The sequence below is a fragment of the Doryrhamphus excisus genome, chromosome 2, assembly GCF_030265055.1.
Source record: "Doryrhamphus excisus isolate RoL2022-K1 chromosome 2, RoL_Dexc_1.0, whole genome shotgun sequence".
Taxonomy (NCBI): Eukaryota; Metazoa; Chordata; class Actinopteri; order Syngnathiformes; family Syngnathidae; genus Doryrhamphus; species Doryrhamphus excisus.
In genome coordinates this window covers 7,202,425-7,222,209 of record NC_080467.1, presented here as the reverse complement: position 1 = coordinate 7,222,209, position 19,785 = coordinate 7,202,425, and the positions used below count along the sequence as shown (strand labels likewise).

The 19,785-nt window shown below is 38.8% G+C and overlaps 1 protein-coding gene across 1 annotated transcript in view; it reads right to left on the bottom strand.

The window, feature by feature from the left end:
• Positions 1-14,012: 14,012 nt before the first annotated feature.
• eng (endoglin) overlaps positions 14,013-19,785 on the bottom strand; it is a 40,611-nt gene continuing 34,838 nt past the window's right edge. The window contains exons 12-13 of the mRNA XM_058055178.1: positions 16,362-16,472; positions 14,013-15,761 (exon numbers count right to left, since the gene is read on the bottom strand). Coding sequence (XP_057911161.1) covers positions 15,598-15,761; positions 16,362-16,472 — 275 coding nt within the window. The 3' untranslated portion in view covers positions 14,013-15,597. The remainder of the gene's footprint in view (positions 15,762-16,361; positions 16,473-19,785) is intronic.

Below are 19,785 nucleotides of genomic sequence, written 5' to 3'. Positions count from 1 at the left end.
GACGCTTCGTTTTTTGCCCGTTTTTCAGGTCCGCGGCTGTCGATTTTTCGCCCTTTTTTGAGTTGTTTAAATGACACCTTCCTGGTTCGGGAAGTGGACGAAACCCACCACACATTAATCAGGGGTCCCGGCAGGACCCAAAGAAGGCAAAAAATCCCACTTTTCTGACGCTTTGTTTTTTGCCCGTTTTTCAGGTCCGCGGCTGTCGATTTTTCGCCCTTTTTTGAGTTGTTTAAATGACACCTTCCTGGTTCGGGAAGTGGACGAAACCCACCACACATTAATCAGGGGTCCCGGCAGGACCCAAAGAAGGCAAAAAATCCCACTTTTCTGACGCTTCGTTTTTTGCCCGTTTTTCAGGTCCGCGGCTGTCGATTTTTCGCCCTTTTTTGAGTTGTTTAAATGACACCTTCCTGGTTCGGGAAGTGGACGAAACCCACCACACATTAATCAGGGGTCCCGGCAGGACCCAAAGAAGGCAAAAAATCCCACTTTTCTGACGCTTCGTTTTTTGCCCGTTTTCCAGGTCCGCGGCTGTCGATTTTTCGCCCTTTTTTGAGTTGTTTAAATGACACCTTCCTGGTTCGGGAAGTGGACGAAACCCACCACACATTAATCAGGGGTCCCGGCAGGACCCAAAGAAGGCAAAAAATCCCACTTTTCTGACGCTTTGTTTTTTGCCCGTTTTCCAGGTCCGCGGCTGTCGATTTTTCGCCCTTTTTTGAGTTGTTTAAATGACACCTTCCTGGTTCGGGAAGTGGACGAAACCCACCACACATTAATCAGGGGTCCCGGCAGGACCCAAAGAAGGCAAAAAATCCCACTTTTCTGACGCTTCGTTTTTTGCCCGTTTTTCAGGTCCGCGGCTGTCGATTTTTCGCCCTTTTTTGAGTTGTTTAAATGACACCTTCCTGGTTCGGGAAGTGGACGAAACCCACCACACATTAATCAGGGGTCCCGGCAGGACCCAAAGAAGGCAAAAAATCCCACTTTTCTGACGCTTCGTTTTTTGCCCGTTTTTCAGGTCCGCGGCTGTCGATTTTTCGCCCTTTTTTGAGTTGTTTAAATGACACCTTCCTGGTTCGGGAAGTGGACGAAACCCACCACACATTAATCAGGGGTCCCGGCAGGACCCAAAGAAGGCAAAAAATCCCACTTTTCTGACGCTTCGTTTTTTGCCCGTTTTTCAGGTCCGCGGCTGTCGATTTTTCGCCCTTTTTTGAGTTGTTTAAATGACACCTTCCTGGTTCGGGAAGTGGACGAAACCCACCACACATTAATCAGGGGTCCCGGCAGGACCCAAAGAAGGCAAAAAATCCCACTTTTCTGACGCTTTGTTTTTTGCCCGTTTTTCAGGTCCGCGGCTGTCGATTTTTCGCCCTTTTTTGAGTTGTTTAAATGACACCTTCCTGGTTCGGGAAGTGGACGAAACCCACCACACATTAATCAGGGGTCCCGGCAGGACCCAAAGAAGGCAAAAAATCCCACTTTTCTGACGCTTCGTTTTTTGCCCGTTTTTCAGGTCCGCGGCTGTCGATTTTTCGCCCTTTTTTGAGTTGTTTAAATGACACCTTCCTGGTTCGGGAAGTGGACGAAACCCACCACACATTAATCAGGGGTCCCGGCAGGACCCAAAGAAGGCAAAAAATCCCACTTTTCTGACGCTTCGTTTTTTGCCCGTTTTCCAGGTCCGCGGCTGTCGATTTTTCGCCCTTTTTTGAGTTGTTTAAATGACACCTTCCTGGTTCGGGAAGTGGACGAAACCCACCACACATTAATCAGGGGTCCCGGCAGGACCCAAAGAAGGCAAAAAATCCCACTTTTCTGACGCTTTGTTTTTTGCCCGTTTTCCAGGTCCGCGGCTGTCGATTTTTCGCCCTTTTTTGAGTTGTTTAAATGACACCTTCCTGGTTCGGGAAGTGGACGAAACCCACCACACATTAATCAGGGGTCCCGGCAGGACCCAAAGAAGGCAAAAAATCCCACTTTTCTGACGCTTCGTTTTTTGCCCGTTTTTCAGGTCCGCGGCTGTCGATTTTTCGCCCTTTTTTGAGTTGTTTAAATGACACCTTCCTGGTTCGGGAAGTGGACGAAACCCACCACACATTAATCAGGGGTCCCGGCAGGACCCAAAGAAGGCAAAAAATCCCACTTTTCTGACGCTTCGTTTTTTGCCCGTTTTTCAGGTCCGCGGCTGTCGATTTTTCGCCCTTTTTTGAGTTGTTTAAATGACACCTTCCTGGTTCGGGAAGTGGACGAAACCCACCACACATTAATCAGGGGTCCCGGCAGGACCCAAAGAAGGCAAAAAATCCCACTTTTCTGACGCTTCGTTTTTTGCCCGTTTTTCAGGTCCGCGGCTGTCGATTTTTCGCCCTTTTTTGAGTTGTTTAAATGACACCTTCCTGGTTATGCCCCTTACGTTTTTTTCAGGTTTCCACTTTTATTTCTGACCAGAAAAGTGCATTAGAAGGAAGGTTGAAAAAAAAAATGACACACTAACCCCTTACGTTTCTTTGTCAAAAATCACCAAATTCAAAATCTGGCATTTTATGCCATTTTTGGATGCTTCTGGGTCCTCTGTTGAGTGTGTGTGATGTTTCCTGCGGTGTTTTGACCAGAAAAGTGCTTTAAAAGCAAGTTGAAAAAAATGAAAAAAACGACATACTAACCCCTTGCGTTTTTTTCGAAAATCACCAAATTCAAAATCTGGCATTTTATGCCATTTTTGGATGCTTCTGGGTCCTCTGTTGAGTGTGTGTGAGGTTTCCACTTTTAGTTTTGACGGAAAAGTGCTTTAAAAGCAAGTTGAAAAAAATGAAAAAACCGACATACTAACAACTTACGTTTTTTTCAAAAATCACCAAATTCGAAATCGGGCATTTTATGCTATTTTTGGATGCTTCTGGGTCCCCTGTTGAGTGTGTGTGAGGTTTCCACTTTTAGTTTTGACAGAAAAGTGCTTTAAAAGCAAGTTGAAAAAAATGAAAAAACCGACATACTAACAACTTACGTTTTTTTCAAAAATCACCAAATTCGAAATCTGGCATTTTATGCTATTTTTGGATGCTTCTGGGTCCCCTGTTGAGTGTGTGTGAGGTTTCCACTTTTATTTCTGACCAGAAAAGTGCATTAGAAGGAAGTTGAAAAAAAAAAATGACATACTAACCCCTTACGTTTCTTTGTCAAAAATCACCGCCTTCAAAATCTGGCATTTTATGCCATTTTTGGATGCTTATGGGTCCCCTGTTGAGTGTGTGTGAGGTTTCCACTTTTATTTTTGACAGAAAAGTGCTTTAAAAGCAAGTTGAAATAATGAAAAAAAACGACATACTAACCCTTTACGTTTTTTTTTTTTTTTTTCAAAAATCACCAAATTCAAAATCTGGCATTTTATGCCATTTTTGGATGCTTGTGGGTCCCCTGTTGAGTGTGTGTGAGGTTTCCACTTTTAGTTTTGACAGAAAAGTGCTTTAAAAGCAAGTTGAAAAAATGAAAAAAACGACATACTAACCCCTTACGTTTTTTTCAAAAATCACCAAATTCAAAATCTGGCATTTTGTGCCATTTTTGGATGCTTCTGGGTCCCCTGTTGAGTGTGTGTGAGGTCTCCACTTTTATTTTTGACAGAAAAGTTCTTTAAAAGCAAGTTCAAAAAAATGAAAAAAACGACATACTAACCCCTTACGTTTTTTTCAAAAATCACCAAATTCAAAATCTGGCATTTTATGCCATTTTGGGATGCTTCTGGGTCCCCTGTTGAGTGTGTGTGAGGTTTCCACTTTTATTTTTGACAGAAAAGTGCTTTAAAAGCAAGTTGAAAAAAATGAAAAAAACGACATACTAACCCCTTACGTTTTTTTCAAAAATCACCAAATTCAAAATCTGGCATTTTATGCCATTTTTGGATGCTTCTGGGTCCCCTGTTGAGTGTGTGTGAGGTTTCCACTTTTATTTCTGACCAGAAAAGTGCATTAGAAGGAAGTTGAAAAAAAAAAATGACATACTAACCCCTTACGTTTCTTTGTCAAAAATCACCGCCTTCAAAATCTGGCATTTTATGCCATTTTTGGATGCTTCTGGGTCCCCTGTTGAGTGTGTGTGAGGTTTCCACTTTTATTTTTGACAGAAAAGTGCTTTAAAAGCAAGTTGAAAAAAATGAAAAAAACGACATACTAACCCTGTACGTTTTCTTTCAAAAATCACCAAATTCAAAATCTGGCATTTTATGCCATTTTTGGATGCTTCTGGGTCCCCTGTTGAGTGTGTGTGAGGTCTCCACTTTTATTTTTGACAGAAAAGTGCTTTAAAAGCAAGTTGAAAAAATGAAAAAAAAAACGACATACTAACCCCTTACGTTTTTTTCAAAAATCACCAAATTCGAAATCTGGCATTTTATGCTATTTTTGGATGCTTCTGGGTCCCCTGTTGAGTGTGTGTGAGGTTTCCACTTTTATTTCTGACCAGAAAAGTGCATTAGAAGGAAGTTGAAAAAAAAAAATGACATACTAACCCCTTACGTTTCTTTGTCAAAAATCACCGCCTTCAAAATCTGGCATTTTATGCCATTTTTGGATGCTTATGGGTCCCCTGTTGAGTGTGTGTGAGGTTTCCACTTTTATTTTTGACAGAAAAGTGCTTTAAAAGCAAGTTGAAATAATGAAAAAAAACGACATACTAACCCTTTACGTTTTTTTTTTTTTTTTTTTTTTCAAAAATCACCAAATTCAAAATCTGGCATTTTATGCCATTTTTGGATGCTTGTGGGTCCCCTGTTGAGTGTGTGTGAGGTTTCCACTTTTAGTTTTGACAGAAAAGTGCTTTAAAAGCAAGTTGAAAAAATGAAAAAAAACGACATACTAACTAACCCCTTACGTTTTTTTCAAAAATCACCAAATTCAAAATCTGGCATTTTGTGCCATTTTTGGATGCTTCTGGGTCCCCTGTTGAGTGTGTGTGAGGTCTCCACTTTTATTTTTGACAGAAAAGTTCTTTAAAAGCAAGTTCAGAAAAATGAAAAAAACGACATACTAACCCCTTACGTTTTTTTCAAAAATCACCAAATTCAAAATCTGGCATTTTATGCCATTTTGGGATGCTTCTGGGTCCCCTGTTGAGTGTGTGTGAGGTTTCCACTTTTATTTTTGACAGAAAAGTGCTTTAAAAGCAAGTTGAAAAAAATGAAAAAACCGACATACTAACCCCTTACGTTTTTTTCAAAAATCACCAAATTCAAAATCTGGCATTTTATGCCATTTTTGGATGCTTCTGGGTCCCCTGTTGAGTGTGTGTGAGGTTTCCACTTTTATTTCTGACCAGAAAAGTGCATTAGAAGGAAGTTGAAAAAAAAAAAATGACATACTAACCCCTTACGTTTCTTTGTCAAAAATCACCGCCTTCAAAATCTGGCATTTTATGCCATTTTTGGATGCTTCTGGGTCCCCTGTTGAGTGTGTGTGAGGTTTCCACTTTTATTTTTGACAGAAAAGTGCTTTAAAAGCAAGTTGAAAAAAATGAAAAAAACGACATACTAACCCCTTACGTTTTTTTCAAAAATCACCAAATTCAAAATCTGGCATTTTATGCCATTTTTGGATGCTTCTGGGTCCCCTGATGAGTGTGTGTGAGGTTTCCACTTTTATTTTTGACAGAAAAGTGCTTTAAAAGCAAGTTGAAAAAATGAAAAAACACGACATACTAACCCCTTACGTTTTTTTCAATAATCACCAAATTCAAAATCTGGCATTTTGTGCCATTTTTGGATGCTTCTGGGTCCCCTGTTGAGTGTGTGTGAGGTCTCCACTTTTATTTTTGACAGAACAGTGCTTTAAAAGCAAGTTGAAAAAATGAAAAAAAAAACGACATACTTAACCCCTTACGTTTTTTTCAAAAATCACCAAATTCAAAATCTGGCATTTTATGCCATTTTTTGGATGCTTCTGGGTCCCCTGTTGAGTGTGTGTGAGGTTTCCACTTTTATTTTTGACAGAAAAGTGCTTTAAAAGCTAGTTGAAAAAATGGAAAAAAAACGACATACTAACCCCTTGCGTTTTTTTCGAAAATCACCAAATTCGAAATCTGGCATTTTGTGCCATTTTTGGATGCTTCTGGGTCCCCTGTTGAGTGTGTGTGAGGTTTCCACTTTTATTTTTGACAGAAAAGTGCTTTAAAAGCAAGTTGAAAAAATGAAAAAAAACGACATACTAACCCCTTACGTTTTTTTCAAAAATCCCCAAATTCAAAATCTGGCATTTTGTGCCATTTTTGGATATTTCTGGGTCCCCTGTTGAGTGTGTGTGGGGTCTCCACTTTTATTTTTGACAGAAAAGTGCTTTAAATGCAAGTTGAAAAAATAAAAAAAAAAAACCGACATACTAACCCCTTACGTTTTTTTCAAAAATCACCAAATTCGAAATCTGGCATTTTATGCCATTTTTGGATGCTTCTGGGTCCCCTGTTGAGTGTGTGTGAGGTTTCCACTTTTATTTTTGACAGAAAAGTGCATTAGAAGGAAGTTGAAAAAAAAATGACATACTAACCCCTTACGTTTCTTTGTCAAAAATCACCGCCTTCAAAATCTGGCATTTTATGCCATTTTTGGATGCTTATGGGTCCCCTGTTGAGTGTGTGTGATGTTTCCTGCGGTTTTTTGACCAGAAAAGTGCTTTAAAAGCAAGTTGAAAAAAATGAAAAAAAACGACATACTAACCCCTTACGTTTTTTTTCAAAAATCACCAAATCCAAAATCTGGCATTTTGTGCCATTTTTGGATGCTTCTGGGTCCCCTGTTGAGTGTGTGTGAGGTTTCCACTTTTATTTTTGACATAAAAGTGCTTTAAAAGCAAGTTGAAAAAATGAAAAAAAACGACATACTAACCCCTTACGTTTTTTTCAAAAATCACCAAATTCAAAATCTGGCATTTTGTGCCATTTTTGGATATTTATGGGTCCCCTGTTGAGTGTGTGTGAGGTCTCCACTTTTATTTTTGACAGAAAAGTGCTTTAAAAGCAAGTTGAAAAAATGAAAAAAAAAAAACCGACATACTAATCCCTTACGTTTTTTTCAAAAATCCCCAAATTCAAAATCTGGCATTTTATGCCATTTTTGGATGCTTCTGGGTCCCCTGTTGAGTGTGTGTGAGGTTTCCACTTTTATTTCTGACCAGAAAAGTGCTTTAAAAGCAAGTTGAAAAAATGAAAAAAAAAACGACATACTAACCCCTTACGTTTTTTTCAAAAATCACCAAATTCAAAATCTGGCATTTTATGCCATTTTTGGATGCTTATGGGTCCCCTGTTGAGTGTGTGTGATGTTTCCTGCGGTGTTTTGACCAGAAAAGTGCTTTAAAAGCAAGTTGAAAAAAATGAAAAAAAACGACATACTAACCCCTTACGTTTTTTTCAAAAATCACCAAATTCAAAATCTGGCATTTTGTGCCATTTTTGGATGCTTCTGGGTCCCCTGTTGAGTGTGTGTGAGGTTTCCACTTTTATTTCTGACCAGAAAAGTGCTTTAAAAGCAAGTTGAAAAAATGAAAAAAAAAACGACATACTAACCCCTTACGTTTTTTTCAAAAATCACCAAATTCAAAATCTGGCATTTTACGCCATTTTTGGATGCTTATGGGTCCCCTGCTGAGTGTGTGTGATGTTTCCTGCGGTGTTTTGACCAGAAAAGTGCTTTAAAAGCAAGTTGAAAAAAATGAAAAAAAACGACATACTAACCCCTTACGTTTTTTTCAAAAATCACCAAATTCACAATCTGGCATTTTATGCCATTTTTGGATGCTTCTGGGTCCCCTGTTGAGTGTGTGTGAGGTTTCCACTTTTAGTTTTGACAGAAAAGTGCTTTAAAAGCAAGTTGAAAAAATGAAAAAAAACGACATACTAACTAACCCCTTACGTTTTTTTTCAAAAATCACCAAATCCCAAATCTGGCATTTTGTGCCATTTTTGGATGCTTCTGGGTCCCCTGTTGAGTGTGTGTGAGGTTTCCACTTTTAGTTTTGACAGAAAAGTTCTTTAAAAGCAAGTTGAAAAAAATGAAAAAAACGACATACTAACCCCTTACGTTTTTTTCAAAAATCACCAAATTCGAAATCTGGCATTTTGTGCCATTTTTGGATGCTTCTGGGTCCCCTGTTGAGTGTGTGTGAGGTTTCCACTTTTATTTTTGACAGAAAAGTGCTTTAAAAGCAAGTTGAAAAAATGAAAAAAACGACATACTAACCCCTTACGTTTTTTTCAAAAATCACCAAATTCAAAATCTGGCATTTTATGCTATTTTTGGATGCTTCTGGGTCCCCTGTTGAGTGTGTGTGAGGTTTCCACTTTTATTTCTGACCAGAAAAGTGCATTAGAAGGAAGTTGAAAAAAAAAATGACATACTAACCCCTTACGTTTCTTTGTCAAAAATCACCGCCTTCAAAATCTGGCATTTTATGCCATTTTTGGATGCTTATGGGTCCCCTGTTGAGTGTGTGTGATGTTTCCTGCGGTTTTTTGACCAAAAAAGTGCTTTAAAAGCAAGTTGAAAAAAATGAAAAAAAACGACATACTAACCCCTTACGTTTTTTTCGAAAATCACCAAATTCGAAATCTGGCATTTTGTGCCATTTTTGGATGCTTCTGGGTCCCCTGTTGAGTGTGTGTGAGGTTTCCACTTTTATTTTTGACAGAAAAGTGCTTTAAAAGCAATTTGAAAAAATGAAAAAAAACGACATACTAACCCAGGGGTGGGCAAACTACGGCCCGGGGGCCACATGCGGCCCACCAAGCGTTTGAATCCGGCCCGCCAGTTGCTTTCTAAGTAACTTCAACTTTTAACATACAAACTGGCAACATGACTTGCAAGTCGGATGTCTGATTTAGTAAAAAATAAACAACAAAACTGTCAAATTAAATGACATAGTTTGATGTGGTGTGAGGTTTAAAGTGCTCCTAAAAAAGGGACATACAACTGATATAGGATAACACTTTTACAGATAAAATTAGACAAATAATTCAAGGAAAATGATAAGCATAAAATAGTGTGTGTGTGTTAAATATATGTTCTGGCCCCCCAGACAATTTTGTTAACTCAATGCGGCCCTCGAGTCCAAATATTTGCCCACCCCTGTACTAACCCCTTACGTTTTTTTCAAAAATCACCAAATTCAAAATCTGGCATTTTGTGCCATTTTTGGATATTTATGGGTCCCCTGTTGAGTGTGTGTGAGGTCTCCACTTTTATTTTTGACAGAAAAGTGCTTTAAAAGCAAGTTGAAAAAATGAAAAAAAAAAACCGACATACTAACCCCTTACGTTTTCTTTAAAAATCCCCAAATTCAAAATCTGGCATTTTATGCCATTTTTGGATGCTTCTGGGTCCCCTGTTGAGTGTGTGTGAGGTTTCCACTTTTATTTCTGACCAGAAAAGTGCTTTAAAAGCAAGTTGAAAAAATGAAAAAAAAAACGACATACTAACCCCTTACGTTTTTTTCAAAAATCACCAAATTCAAAATCTGGCATTTTATGCCATTTTTGGATGCTTATGGGTCCCCTGTTGAGTGTGTGTGAGGTTTCCACTTTTATTTCTGACCAGAAAAGTGCTTTAAAAGCAAGTTGAAAAAATGAAAAAAAAACGACATACTAACCCCTTACGTTTTTTTCAAGAATCACCAAATTCAAAATCTGGCATTTTGTGCCATTTTTGGATGCTTCTGGGTCCCCTGTTGAGTGTGTGTGAGGTCTCCACTTTTATTTTTGACAGAAAAGTGCTTTAAAAGCAAGTTGAAAAAATGAAAAAAAAAAACCGACATACTAACCCCTTACGTTTTTTTCAAAAATCACCAAATTCAAAATCTGGCATTTTATGCCATTTTTGGATGCTTCTGGGTCCCCTGTTGAGTGTGTGTGAGGTTTCCACTTTTATTTCTGACAGAAAAGTGCTTTAAAGCAAGTTGAAAAAATGAAAAAAACGACATACTAACCCCTTACGTTTCTTTGTCAAAAATCACCGCCTTCAAAATCTGGCATTTTATGCCATTTTTGGATGCTTATGGGTCCCCTGTTGAGTGTGTGTGATGTTTCCTGCGGTTTTTTGACCAGAAAAGTGCTTTAAAAGCAAGTTGAAAAAAATGAAAAAAAACGACATACTAACCCCTTATGTTTTTTTTCAAAAATCACCAAATCCAAATTCTGGCATTTTGTGCCATTTTTGGATGCTTCTGGGTCCCCTGTTGAGTGTGTGTGAGGTTTCCACTTTTATTTTTGACATAAAAGTGCTTTAAAAGCAAGTTGAAAAAATGAAAAAAAACGACATACTAACCCCTTACGTTTTTTTCAAAAATCACCAAATTCGAAATCTGGCATTTTATGCCATTTTTGGATGCTTCTGGGTCCCCTGTTGAGTGTGTGTGAGGTTTCCACTTTTATTTCTGACAGAAAAGTGCTTTAAAGCACGTTGGAAAACAATGAAAAAAACGACATACTAACCCCTTACGTTTCTTTGTCAAAAATCACCGCCTTCAAAATCTGGCATTTTATGCCATTTTTGGATGCTTCTGGGTCCCCTGTTGAGTGTGTGTGAGGTTTCCACTTTTATTTTTGACAGAAAAGTGCTTTAAAAGCAAGTTGAAATAATGAAAAAAAACGACATACTAACCCTTTACGTTTTTTTTTTTTTTTTCCAAAAATCACCAAATTCAAAATCTGGCATTTTATGCCATTTTTGGATGCTTCTGGGTCCCCTGTTGAGTGTGTGTGAGGTTTCCACTTTTAGTTTTGACAGAAAAGTGCTTTAAAAGCAAGTTGAAAAAATGAAAAAAAACGACATACTAACTAACCCCTTACGTTTTTTTTCAAAAATCACCAAATCCCAAATCTGGCATTTTGTGCCATTTTTGGATGCTTCTGGGTTACTTGTTGAGTGTGTGTGTGAGGTTTCCACTTTTAGTTTTGACAGAAAAGTTCTTTAAAAGCAAGTTGAAAAAAATGAAAAAAACGACATACTAACCCCTTACGTTTTTTTCAAAAATCACCAAATTCGAAATCTGGCATTTTGTGCCATTTTTGGATGCTTCTGGGTCCCCTGTTGAGTGTGTGTGAGGTTTCCACTTTTATTTTTGACAGAAAAGTGCTTTAAAAGCAATTTGAAAAAATGAAAAAAAAACGACATACTAACCCCTTACGTTTTTTTCAAAAATCACCAAATTCAAAATCTGGCATTTTGTGCCATTTTTGGATATTTATGGGTCCCCTGTTGAGTGTGTGTGAGGTCTCCACTTTTATTTTTGACAGAAAAGTGCTTTAAAAGCAAGTTGAAAAAATGAAAAAAAAAAACCGACATACTAACCCCTTACGTTTTTTCCAAAAATCCCCAAATTCAAAATCTGGCATTTTATGCCATTTTTGGATGCTTCTGGGTCCCCTGTTGAGTGTGTGTGAGGTTTCCACTTTTATTTCTGACCAGAAAAGTGCTTTAAAAGCAAGTTGAAAAAATGAAAAAAAAAACGACATACTAACCCCTTACGTTTTTTTCAAAAATCACCTAATTCAAAATCTGGCATTTTATGCCATTTTTGGATGCTTATGGGTCCCCTGTTGAGTGTGTGTGATGTTTCCTGCGGTGTTTTGACCAGAAAAGTGCTTTAAAAGCAAGTTGAAAAAAATGAAAAAAACCGACATACTAACCCCTTACGTTTTTTTCAAAAATCACCAAATTCAAAATCTGGCATTTTGTGCCATTTTTGGATGCTTCTGGGTCCCCTGTTGAGTGTGTGTGAGGTTTCCACTTTTATTTCTGACCAGAAAAGTGCTTTAAAAGCAAGTTGAAAAAATGAAAAAAAAAACGACATACTAACCCCTTACGTTTTTTTCAAAAATCACCAAATTCAAAATCTGGCATTTTACGCCATTTTTGGATGCTTATGGGTCCCCTGTTGAGTGTGTGTGATGTTTCCTGCGGTGTTTTGACCAGAAAAGTGCTTTAAAAGCAAGTTGAAAAAAATGAAAAAAAACGACATACTAACCCCTTACGTTTTTTTCAAGAATCACCAAATTCAAAATCTGGCATTTTGTGCCATTTTTGGATGCTTCTGGGTCCCCTGTTGAGTGTGTGTGAGGTTTCCACTTTTATTTCTGACAGAAAAGTACTTTAAAGCAAGTTGAAAAAATGAAAAAAACGACATACTAACCCCTTACGTTTCTTTGTCAAAAATCACCGCCTTCAAAATCTGGCATTTTATGCCATTTTTGGATGCTTATGGGTCCCCTGTTGAGTGTGTGTGATGTTTCCTGCGGTTTTTTGACCAGAAAAGTGCTTTAAAAGCAAGTTGAAAAAAATGAAAAAAAACGACATACTAACCCCTTACGTTTTTTTTCAAAAATCACCAAATCCAAAATCTGGCATTTTGTGCCATTTTTGGATGCTTCTGGGTCCCCTGTTGAGTGTGTGTGAGGTTTCCACTTTTATTTTTGACATAAAAGTGCTTTAAAAGCAAGTTGAAAAAATGAAAAAAACCGACACACTAACCCCTTACGTTTTTTTCAAAAATCCCCAAATTCAAAATCTGGCATTTTATGCCATTTTTGGATGCTTCTGGGTCCCCTGTTGAGTGTGTGTGAGGTTTCCACTTTTATTTCTGACCAGAAAAGTGCTTTAAAAGCAAGTTGAAAAAATGAAAAAAAAAACGACATACTAACCCCTTACGTTTTTTTCCAAAATCACCAAATTCAAAATCTGGCATTTTATGCCATTTTTGGATGCTTCTGGGTCCCCTGTTGAGTGTGTGTGAGGTTTCCACTTTTATTTCTGACAGAAAAGTGCTTTAAAGCAAGTTGGAAAACAATTAAAAAAACGACATACTAACCCCCTACGTTTCTTTGTCAAAAATCACCGCCTTCAAAATCTGGCATTTTATGCCATTTTTGGATGCTTATGGGTCCCCTGTTGAGTGTGTGTGAGGTTTCCACTTTTATTTTTGACAGAAAAGTGCTTTAAAAGCAAGTTGAAATAATGAAAAAAAACGACATACTAACCCTTTACGTTTTTGTTTTTTTTTTCAAAAATCACCAAATTCAAAATCTGGCATTTTATGCCATTTTTGGATGCTTCTGGGTCCCCTGTTGAGTGTGTGTGAGGTTTCCACTTTTAGTTTTGACAGAAAAGTGCTTTAAAAGCAAGTTGAAAAAATGAAAAAAAACGACATACTAACTAACCCCTTACGTTTTTTTTCAAAAATCACAAATCCCAAATCTGGCATTTTGTGCCATTTTTGGATGCTTCTGGGTCCCCTGTTGAGTGTGTGTGAGGTTTCCACTTTTAGTTTTGACAGAAAAGTTCTTTAAAAGCAAGTTGAAAAAAATGAAAAAAACGACATACTAACCCCTTACGTTTTTTTCAAAAATCACCAAATTCAAAATCTGGCATTTTATGCCATTTTGGGATGCTTCTGGGTCCCCTGTTGAGTGTGTGTGAGGTTTCCACTTTTATTTTTGACAGAAAAGTGCTTTAAAAGCAAGTTGAAAAAAATGAAAAAAACGACATACTAACCCCTTAGGTTTTTTTCAAAAATCACCAAATTCGAAATCTGGCATTTTATGCCATTTTTGGATGCTTCTGGGTCCTCTGTTGAGTGTGTGTGAGGTTTCCACTTTTAGTTTTGACAGAAAAGTGCTTTAAAAGCAAGTTGAAAAAAATGAAAAAAACGACATACTAACCCCTTAGGTTTTTTTCAAAAATCACCAAATTCAAAATCTGGCATTTTATGCCATTTTTGGATGCTTCTGGGTCCCCTGTTGAGTGTGTGTGATGTTTCCTGCAGTTTTTTGACCAGAAAAGTGCTTTAAAAGCAAGTTTTTGTATCTATAAAAACGACTTGTCTTCGTTTTTCAAAACAGCAGTAATTTGAGTTGATTAATTTGAATTTTAAAAGTTACATTTTAAAACCAGAAGAACAAATATGACATCACATAACAAAAAAAATTGTAGTTTGAATTTAGTTCTTTAAAAAAAAAAAAATGACTGTTGATAAAGTCATAACCACTTTATTAAGATGATATTCATAGAAAATCTATAATCCTTGACAAACAAACATAGCAATACACACGGTCCTTTGAGTACTACAGTACTACCTCAACATTTAGACACTTTAAAACAAACAAACACGTTTTATTTCAACCATGACTTCATTCTGATGAAAAACACTGGAGTGGAGACGAGGTAACAAAGACATCCGCTGTCTGTCGTACACACACGTGTGTGTGTGTGTGTGTTAGACAGCGAACACAATGTCAGGATGTAGTGTCTTTGGACAACCGGGGGCTCCAAGAAAAGGGGTGAAAATGGAGCGGATGTGAAACAAGACACCATGAGCACAATGTCATCCAAAACAAACAACACAAACACCAAAACAAAAATCTTGCAGGTTGGATAAGTGCCTTGGGTTAGGGATGGTCCCAATTCTTGGAATGGAGGAAAGAATGGTACAGTTTTCACACTTAACGCTTGTACAAAACAACAATATACGGGATGTACGTCAAGACGGTTCTTCTCCATACAATCATTAGCGTGGCGTCAGTTTTACAGCAGCACATGTACATAGCTCGGCATACATGGTTGACATCTTCAACTACAAACATTTTGAATAAAAACAAAACAATGAAGCATCGGCGTATCAACAAAGTTATCAACATATCCACCCTTTGCCCCCCCCCCCCCCCCTCCCATCATATTGCACAAATAATCAATTTCAGTAAATAATGAAAAGGAAGCGGTGAGAATGTGATGCTCGTTGTCATGGATACGGACGTTTTATGGGATGTGCTAATGTGCTAATGAGAAGTAGTCGATAATAACTAGCATGAGCAACAGGTCCAAATAAACAATGTTAGCAATACAAAACAATGTCACATGGTTGCAGTGTCTGTCCAGCATTAGCAGCGGGGCGGCTGACTGGGGGCTTGGGAGGGGGGGGGCGGCTGACAGCACCTACAGGTTTTGGGGGTGCCATGTGTGAATGCTACATCATCAAATTGCTAAACTTCAACTTTAGGGGAAGCAGCGAGGTAGGTCTCTGAGGTAGAAACCGCCCCCCCACCCTGAGAGAAACACCTCTTTGGGGGGGGGGGGTGTTTCCTAACTGAGTGGACCAAATGGTTTGGATCTCCCGTTCCGACTATTATTGTGCTGCGATCGCACACCGGCATAACTCAGGGAGGAATGCAGTGAATTTCCTGGGGGGGGGGGAGGCTATGTTTGTTTTTCCTGTTGATGGGAAGCCAATTTAATTTTTTCTTCCTCTTGCCCTCTTTAACTTCCTGTCTAGAAGCTCGGCTTTAAAGATAGGCCGCAGAGGTGAACATCACACACCATCCATTAAGACGCTGTGTGGGCTGACACCCCCCCAGTCCTCCTCCCCGGCCCCCTCCCATCCATGCTTGTGTGTCAAAGATGAGGGTTGTGCTTTTGAATCTAAGTGGGGAGGAAACCCATATTGGTCAACAGAAGGGGGCGATGCCGACTGCTGAAGGTGGGAGGTTGGTTGGGGGGCCACCCTCATGTCATGCCATGCTGCTGGTGGGAGGTTGTTGGTGGGGGTGGGGGGCACCCTCATCTCATGCCATGCTGCTAGTGGGTGTGCTCTGGGTGCTTCCGATGCTGGCGTTGGCGCTGCTGTTCTCAGAGGGGGAGGGGTTGGACGACACGGGCTGCCGCTTGGCGCCTGAGCAGGGACACCCGGAAGAGAGGGGGGAGGCCATGTCCAGTCCTGTTGGGTAGCCTAAATTGGGTAGAATTTAGCAGGTTTAGGTTGCAAATATTTCAACTTTCTTCTAAAATAATCTTCAGAAATGTCCCTTTCGTCATATTCGGACTTCATTTTATTCATATTTTGACTTTACTCCATTTTCCCAAACTTAATCATGTCAATAATAAAATAGAAAATGTCAACATTATGCTACTAAACAGCATCATTCTTCCTCAACTTTTCAGTTTATTCCCATAAAATTGAGACTTTTTGTCCAATTAGAGTGACTTTTTTTCTTTTTATAGTTCATATATTTATATTCAAATTTTTGCAGCAACCAAATTTTCAAAGCAATTTACAAACTTTGTTGTTTTGTTTTGTTTTTCATGCTATTCCCATATTTGAACTTATTGCTCCTAAAATGTTATTTTTTCCCCTCATAATACTACACTATTCTCATAAAATTATTATTAGATTTGTAAAACTTTTAGTTTTAATATTTTGACTTTTTTCTTGTTGAATAACTGCTGATTTTTCCATTGTTGTGATGTTTTTTTACCACCGAGCCACACTTTGGACACCCAGGGAAGGCTTATATATATATTATATAATAATATTGAAAAGTGGACCTACCTGTTTTGATTTTGATGAACCACAAAGCTCCAATAAGTAACACTCCTATCAGGAAGCCCCCGAAGGCGATGCCCAGGACCCCCGGGAGGCCGAAATCAAAGCAGGGAGGGTCTGAAAGAAAAACAAAAAGAGATATGAGGCAACCTTCAGTCCAAATATGACATGAGTGCTAACCCAACATACACAAATAGACTATATGTCAACATTCGCTTTCAACCCCCGGGGGCTAAATAGTCAGCTGTAGAGAAGCCAACACCGCCTGTGGATGTTCATCACTGAAACAGAGACATCTTGTGGTGGCTTCACTTACTGCATCCTGTGAGACCAGAGAAATGGTCCCCGATGGTCCCTCATCTACAGTCGTTTCAGACTAACCTGACCATCGTGTCCCCCCCCCCCGTGTGCATGTGAAGCTGAACAAACAGGAGCAGGAAAGGGGACCCCCCAACTGGAGGACGTGACAGTGGGCCGGCCTGATTTTTGAACCCCGGAGATCAACCAACAACCGACAAACAAGAAGGAGTGAAGTCCTGGCGTGAGAGCTTGGCTGAAAACCAACATTTAGGAAATAGATACCCGTGGACTAAAAGTAGAAAATAGACACCCATGGACTAAAAACAAAAAAATAGATACCCGTGGACTAAAAGTAGAAAATAGATACCCATGGACTAAAAACAAAAAAATAGATACCCGCGGACTAATACCAGAAAATAGACACCCGTGGACTAAAAGTAGAAAATAGATACCCGTGTACTCAAAACTAGAAAATAGATACCCATGGACTAAAAGTAGAAAATAGATACCCGTGGACTAAAAAGTAGAAAATAGATACCCATGTACTCAAAACTAGAAAATAGATACCCATGGACTAAAAGTAGAAAATAGATACCCGCGGACTAAAAACTACAAAATAGATACCCGTGGACTTAAAAGTAGAAAATATATACCCATGGACTAAAAAGTAGAAAATAGATACCCGCGGACTAAAACTAGAAAATAGATACCCGTGACTAATACTAGAAAATAGATACCCGTGGACTAAACACTAGAAAATAGATACCCGCGGACTAAAAGTAGAAAATAGATACCTGCGGACTAAAAGTAGAAAATAGATACCTGCAGACTAAAAACTAGAAAATAGATACCCAGTGACTAAAAAGTAGAAAATAGATACCCGTGGACTAAAAAGTAGAAAATAGATACCCATGTACTCAAAACTAGAAAATAGATAGCCGCGGACTAAAAGTAGAAAATAGATACCTGCGGACTAAAAACTACAAAATAGATACCCGTGGACTAAAAAGTAGAAAATAGATACCCGCGGGCTAAAAACTACAAAATAGATACCCACGGACTAAAACTAGATAATAGATACCCAGTGACCAACACTAGAAAATAGATACCCGTGGACTAAACACTAGAAAATAGATACCCGCGGACTAAAAGTAGAAAATAGATACCTGCGGACTAAAAGTAGAAAATAGATACCTGCAGACTAAAAACTAGAAAATAGATACCCGGTGACTAAAAAGTAGAAAATAGATACCCGGTGACTAAAAAGTAGAAAATAGATACCCATGTACTCAAAACTAGAAAATAGATACCCGCGGACTAAAAGTAGAAAATAGATACCCGCCGACTAAAAACTACAAAATAGATACCCGTGGACTTAAAAGTAGAAAATAGATACCCGTGGACTAAAAACTACAAAATAGATACCCGTGGACTAAAAACTACAAAATAGATACCCGTGGACTAAAAAGTAGAAAATAGATACCCGTGGACTAAAAACCAAAAATAGATACCCATGGACTAAAAACTAAACAATAGATACCTGTGGACTAAAAACCAGAAAATAGATACTCGCAGACTAAAACTAGAAAATAGACACCCGTGGACTAAAAAGTAGAAAATAGATACCCGGTGACTAAAAAGTAGAAAATAGATAGCCGCGGACTAAAACTAGAAAATAGACACCCGTGGACTAAAAAGTAGAAAATAGATACCCGGTGACTAAAAAGTAGAAAATAGATAGCCGCGGACTAAAACCTTGAAAATAGATACCCGTGGACTAAAAGTTGAAAATAGATACCCGCGGACTAAAAAGTAGAAAATAGATACCCGCGGACTAAAAAGTAGAAAATAGATACCCGTGGACTAAAAGTAGAAAATAGTATTGTTTAGTTTATTTCCGAGTGGTGCAGTAACATGGCTGTTCCGCATGTGTTGGCTTGTACCGATCGTGAGGGAAGCGTCTACGTTAGAGAAGGGGTGTCAACCTTGTAGTCCTTGAAGGCCACATGCCAGTTATGGCTGCCCTCGAAGGGCCACTTCAAACTGTCAATAAATCTGAATAAAAGCTCATGGTATTGTTACACAATTGCCCAAAAAGCTAAAGTGAGATTGTCAAGGTGAGACGCAGACGCTGGAGTGTTGCATGATCAGATAATATTCCAAGTTTAGAAGTAAGTAGAAGTAAAGTACATGTACGCTGTACATTTCTTGGTGAAAATGGCCACCTGAGTTAGCGTGTCCTGCAGGGCCAGAAGGGAAGTGGATTGCGGGATCCCATGTCAGATCTACAGTCGTGGTTCTGATGCTGCAGTTTTGGCCTAAAAGGGGTCTTCAGGTCTGAAAACATCTTGATGTGATTCATGCCCTGGTTTCTCATCTAAAGCTAAGAAGAGGACAAACTCCAAGTTCCCCCCCTTTAATCAGCGTCCACTTCCTGGCGTGATTCCACTGCTCGGTGGAATCATCTAAGAGTTCCTCCGTGTTTGAGTAATTGCAGTCGAATGGACCGACAATAGCTGGAGGCCCTGCAGCGCCTGTGTTTGGACAGCACAGAGTCAAAGCCCCCCCCCCTGGAAACACAAAGGGCCTGGGCTGTGTCCCCTGAGGGTCGTTACTTTTGATTGTGGCCACAAGGTCAGCCTGCAGACCTTCCTAGAGGACGAGACCGCCCCCGCTCCGCACCCACTTACAGGCGGCATCCTGAGTTCAGTGCTATGACAACCGCCTGCACGCCGCTTCTGGTGCACTCAAAGCAACAATGGCAACCAAAGCTGCTGCCGGCAGCCGGTAGCCAGGACACGGTCACGGACATGGACATGGACACGGACTGAGGAAAATGTTGGCCATTTGGAGCAAAGAATGGTGGACTTTTTCAGATAAGAGGTTATTTCTGCACAGGTGTTGTTCAGTGATGAGGGTTTGCATTTAATAAAAAAGAAATCTATGCAAAATAATAAAATAACACGATACAGTATATATTAATAATTAAATAATATATATCTTGTGTTAAAAAAATATATTTTATGATTAAAAATATATTTTCATAAGAAATATTCCACAATATTTCTTGTATAAATATTCGTATAATAGTAAAATATAGTATAAAATAATAAATATAATATATTTAATA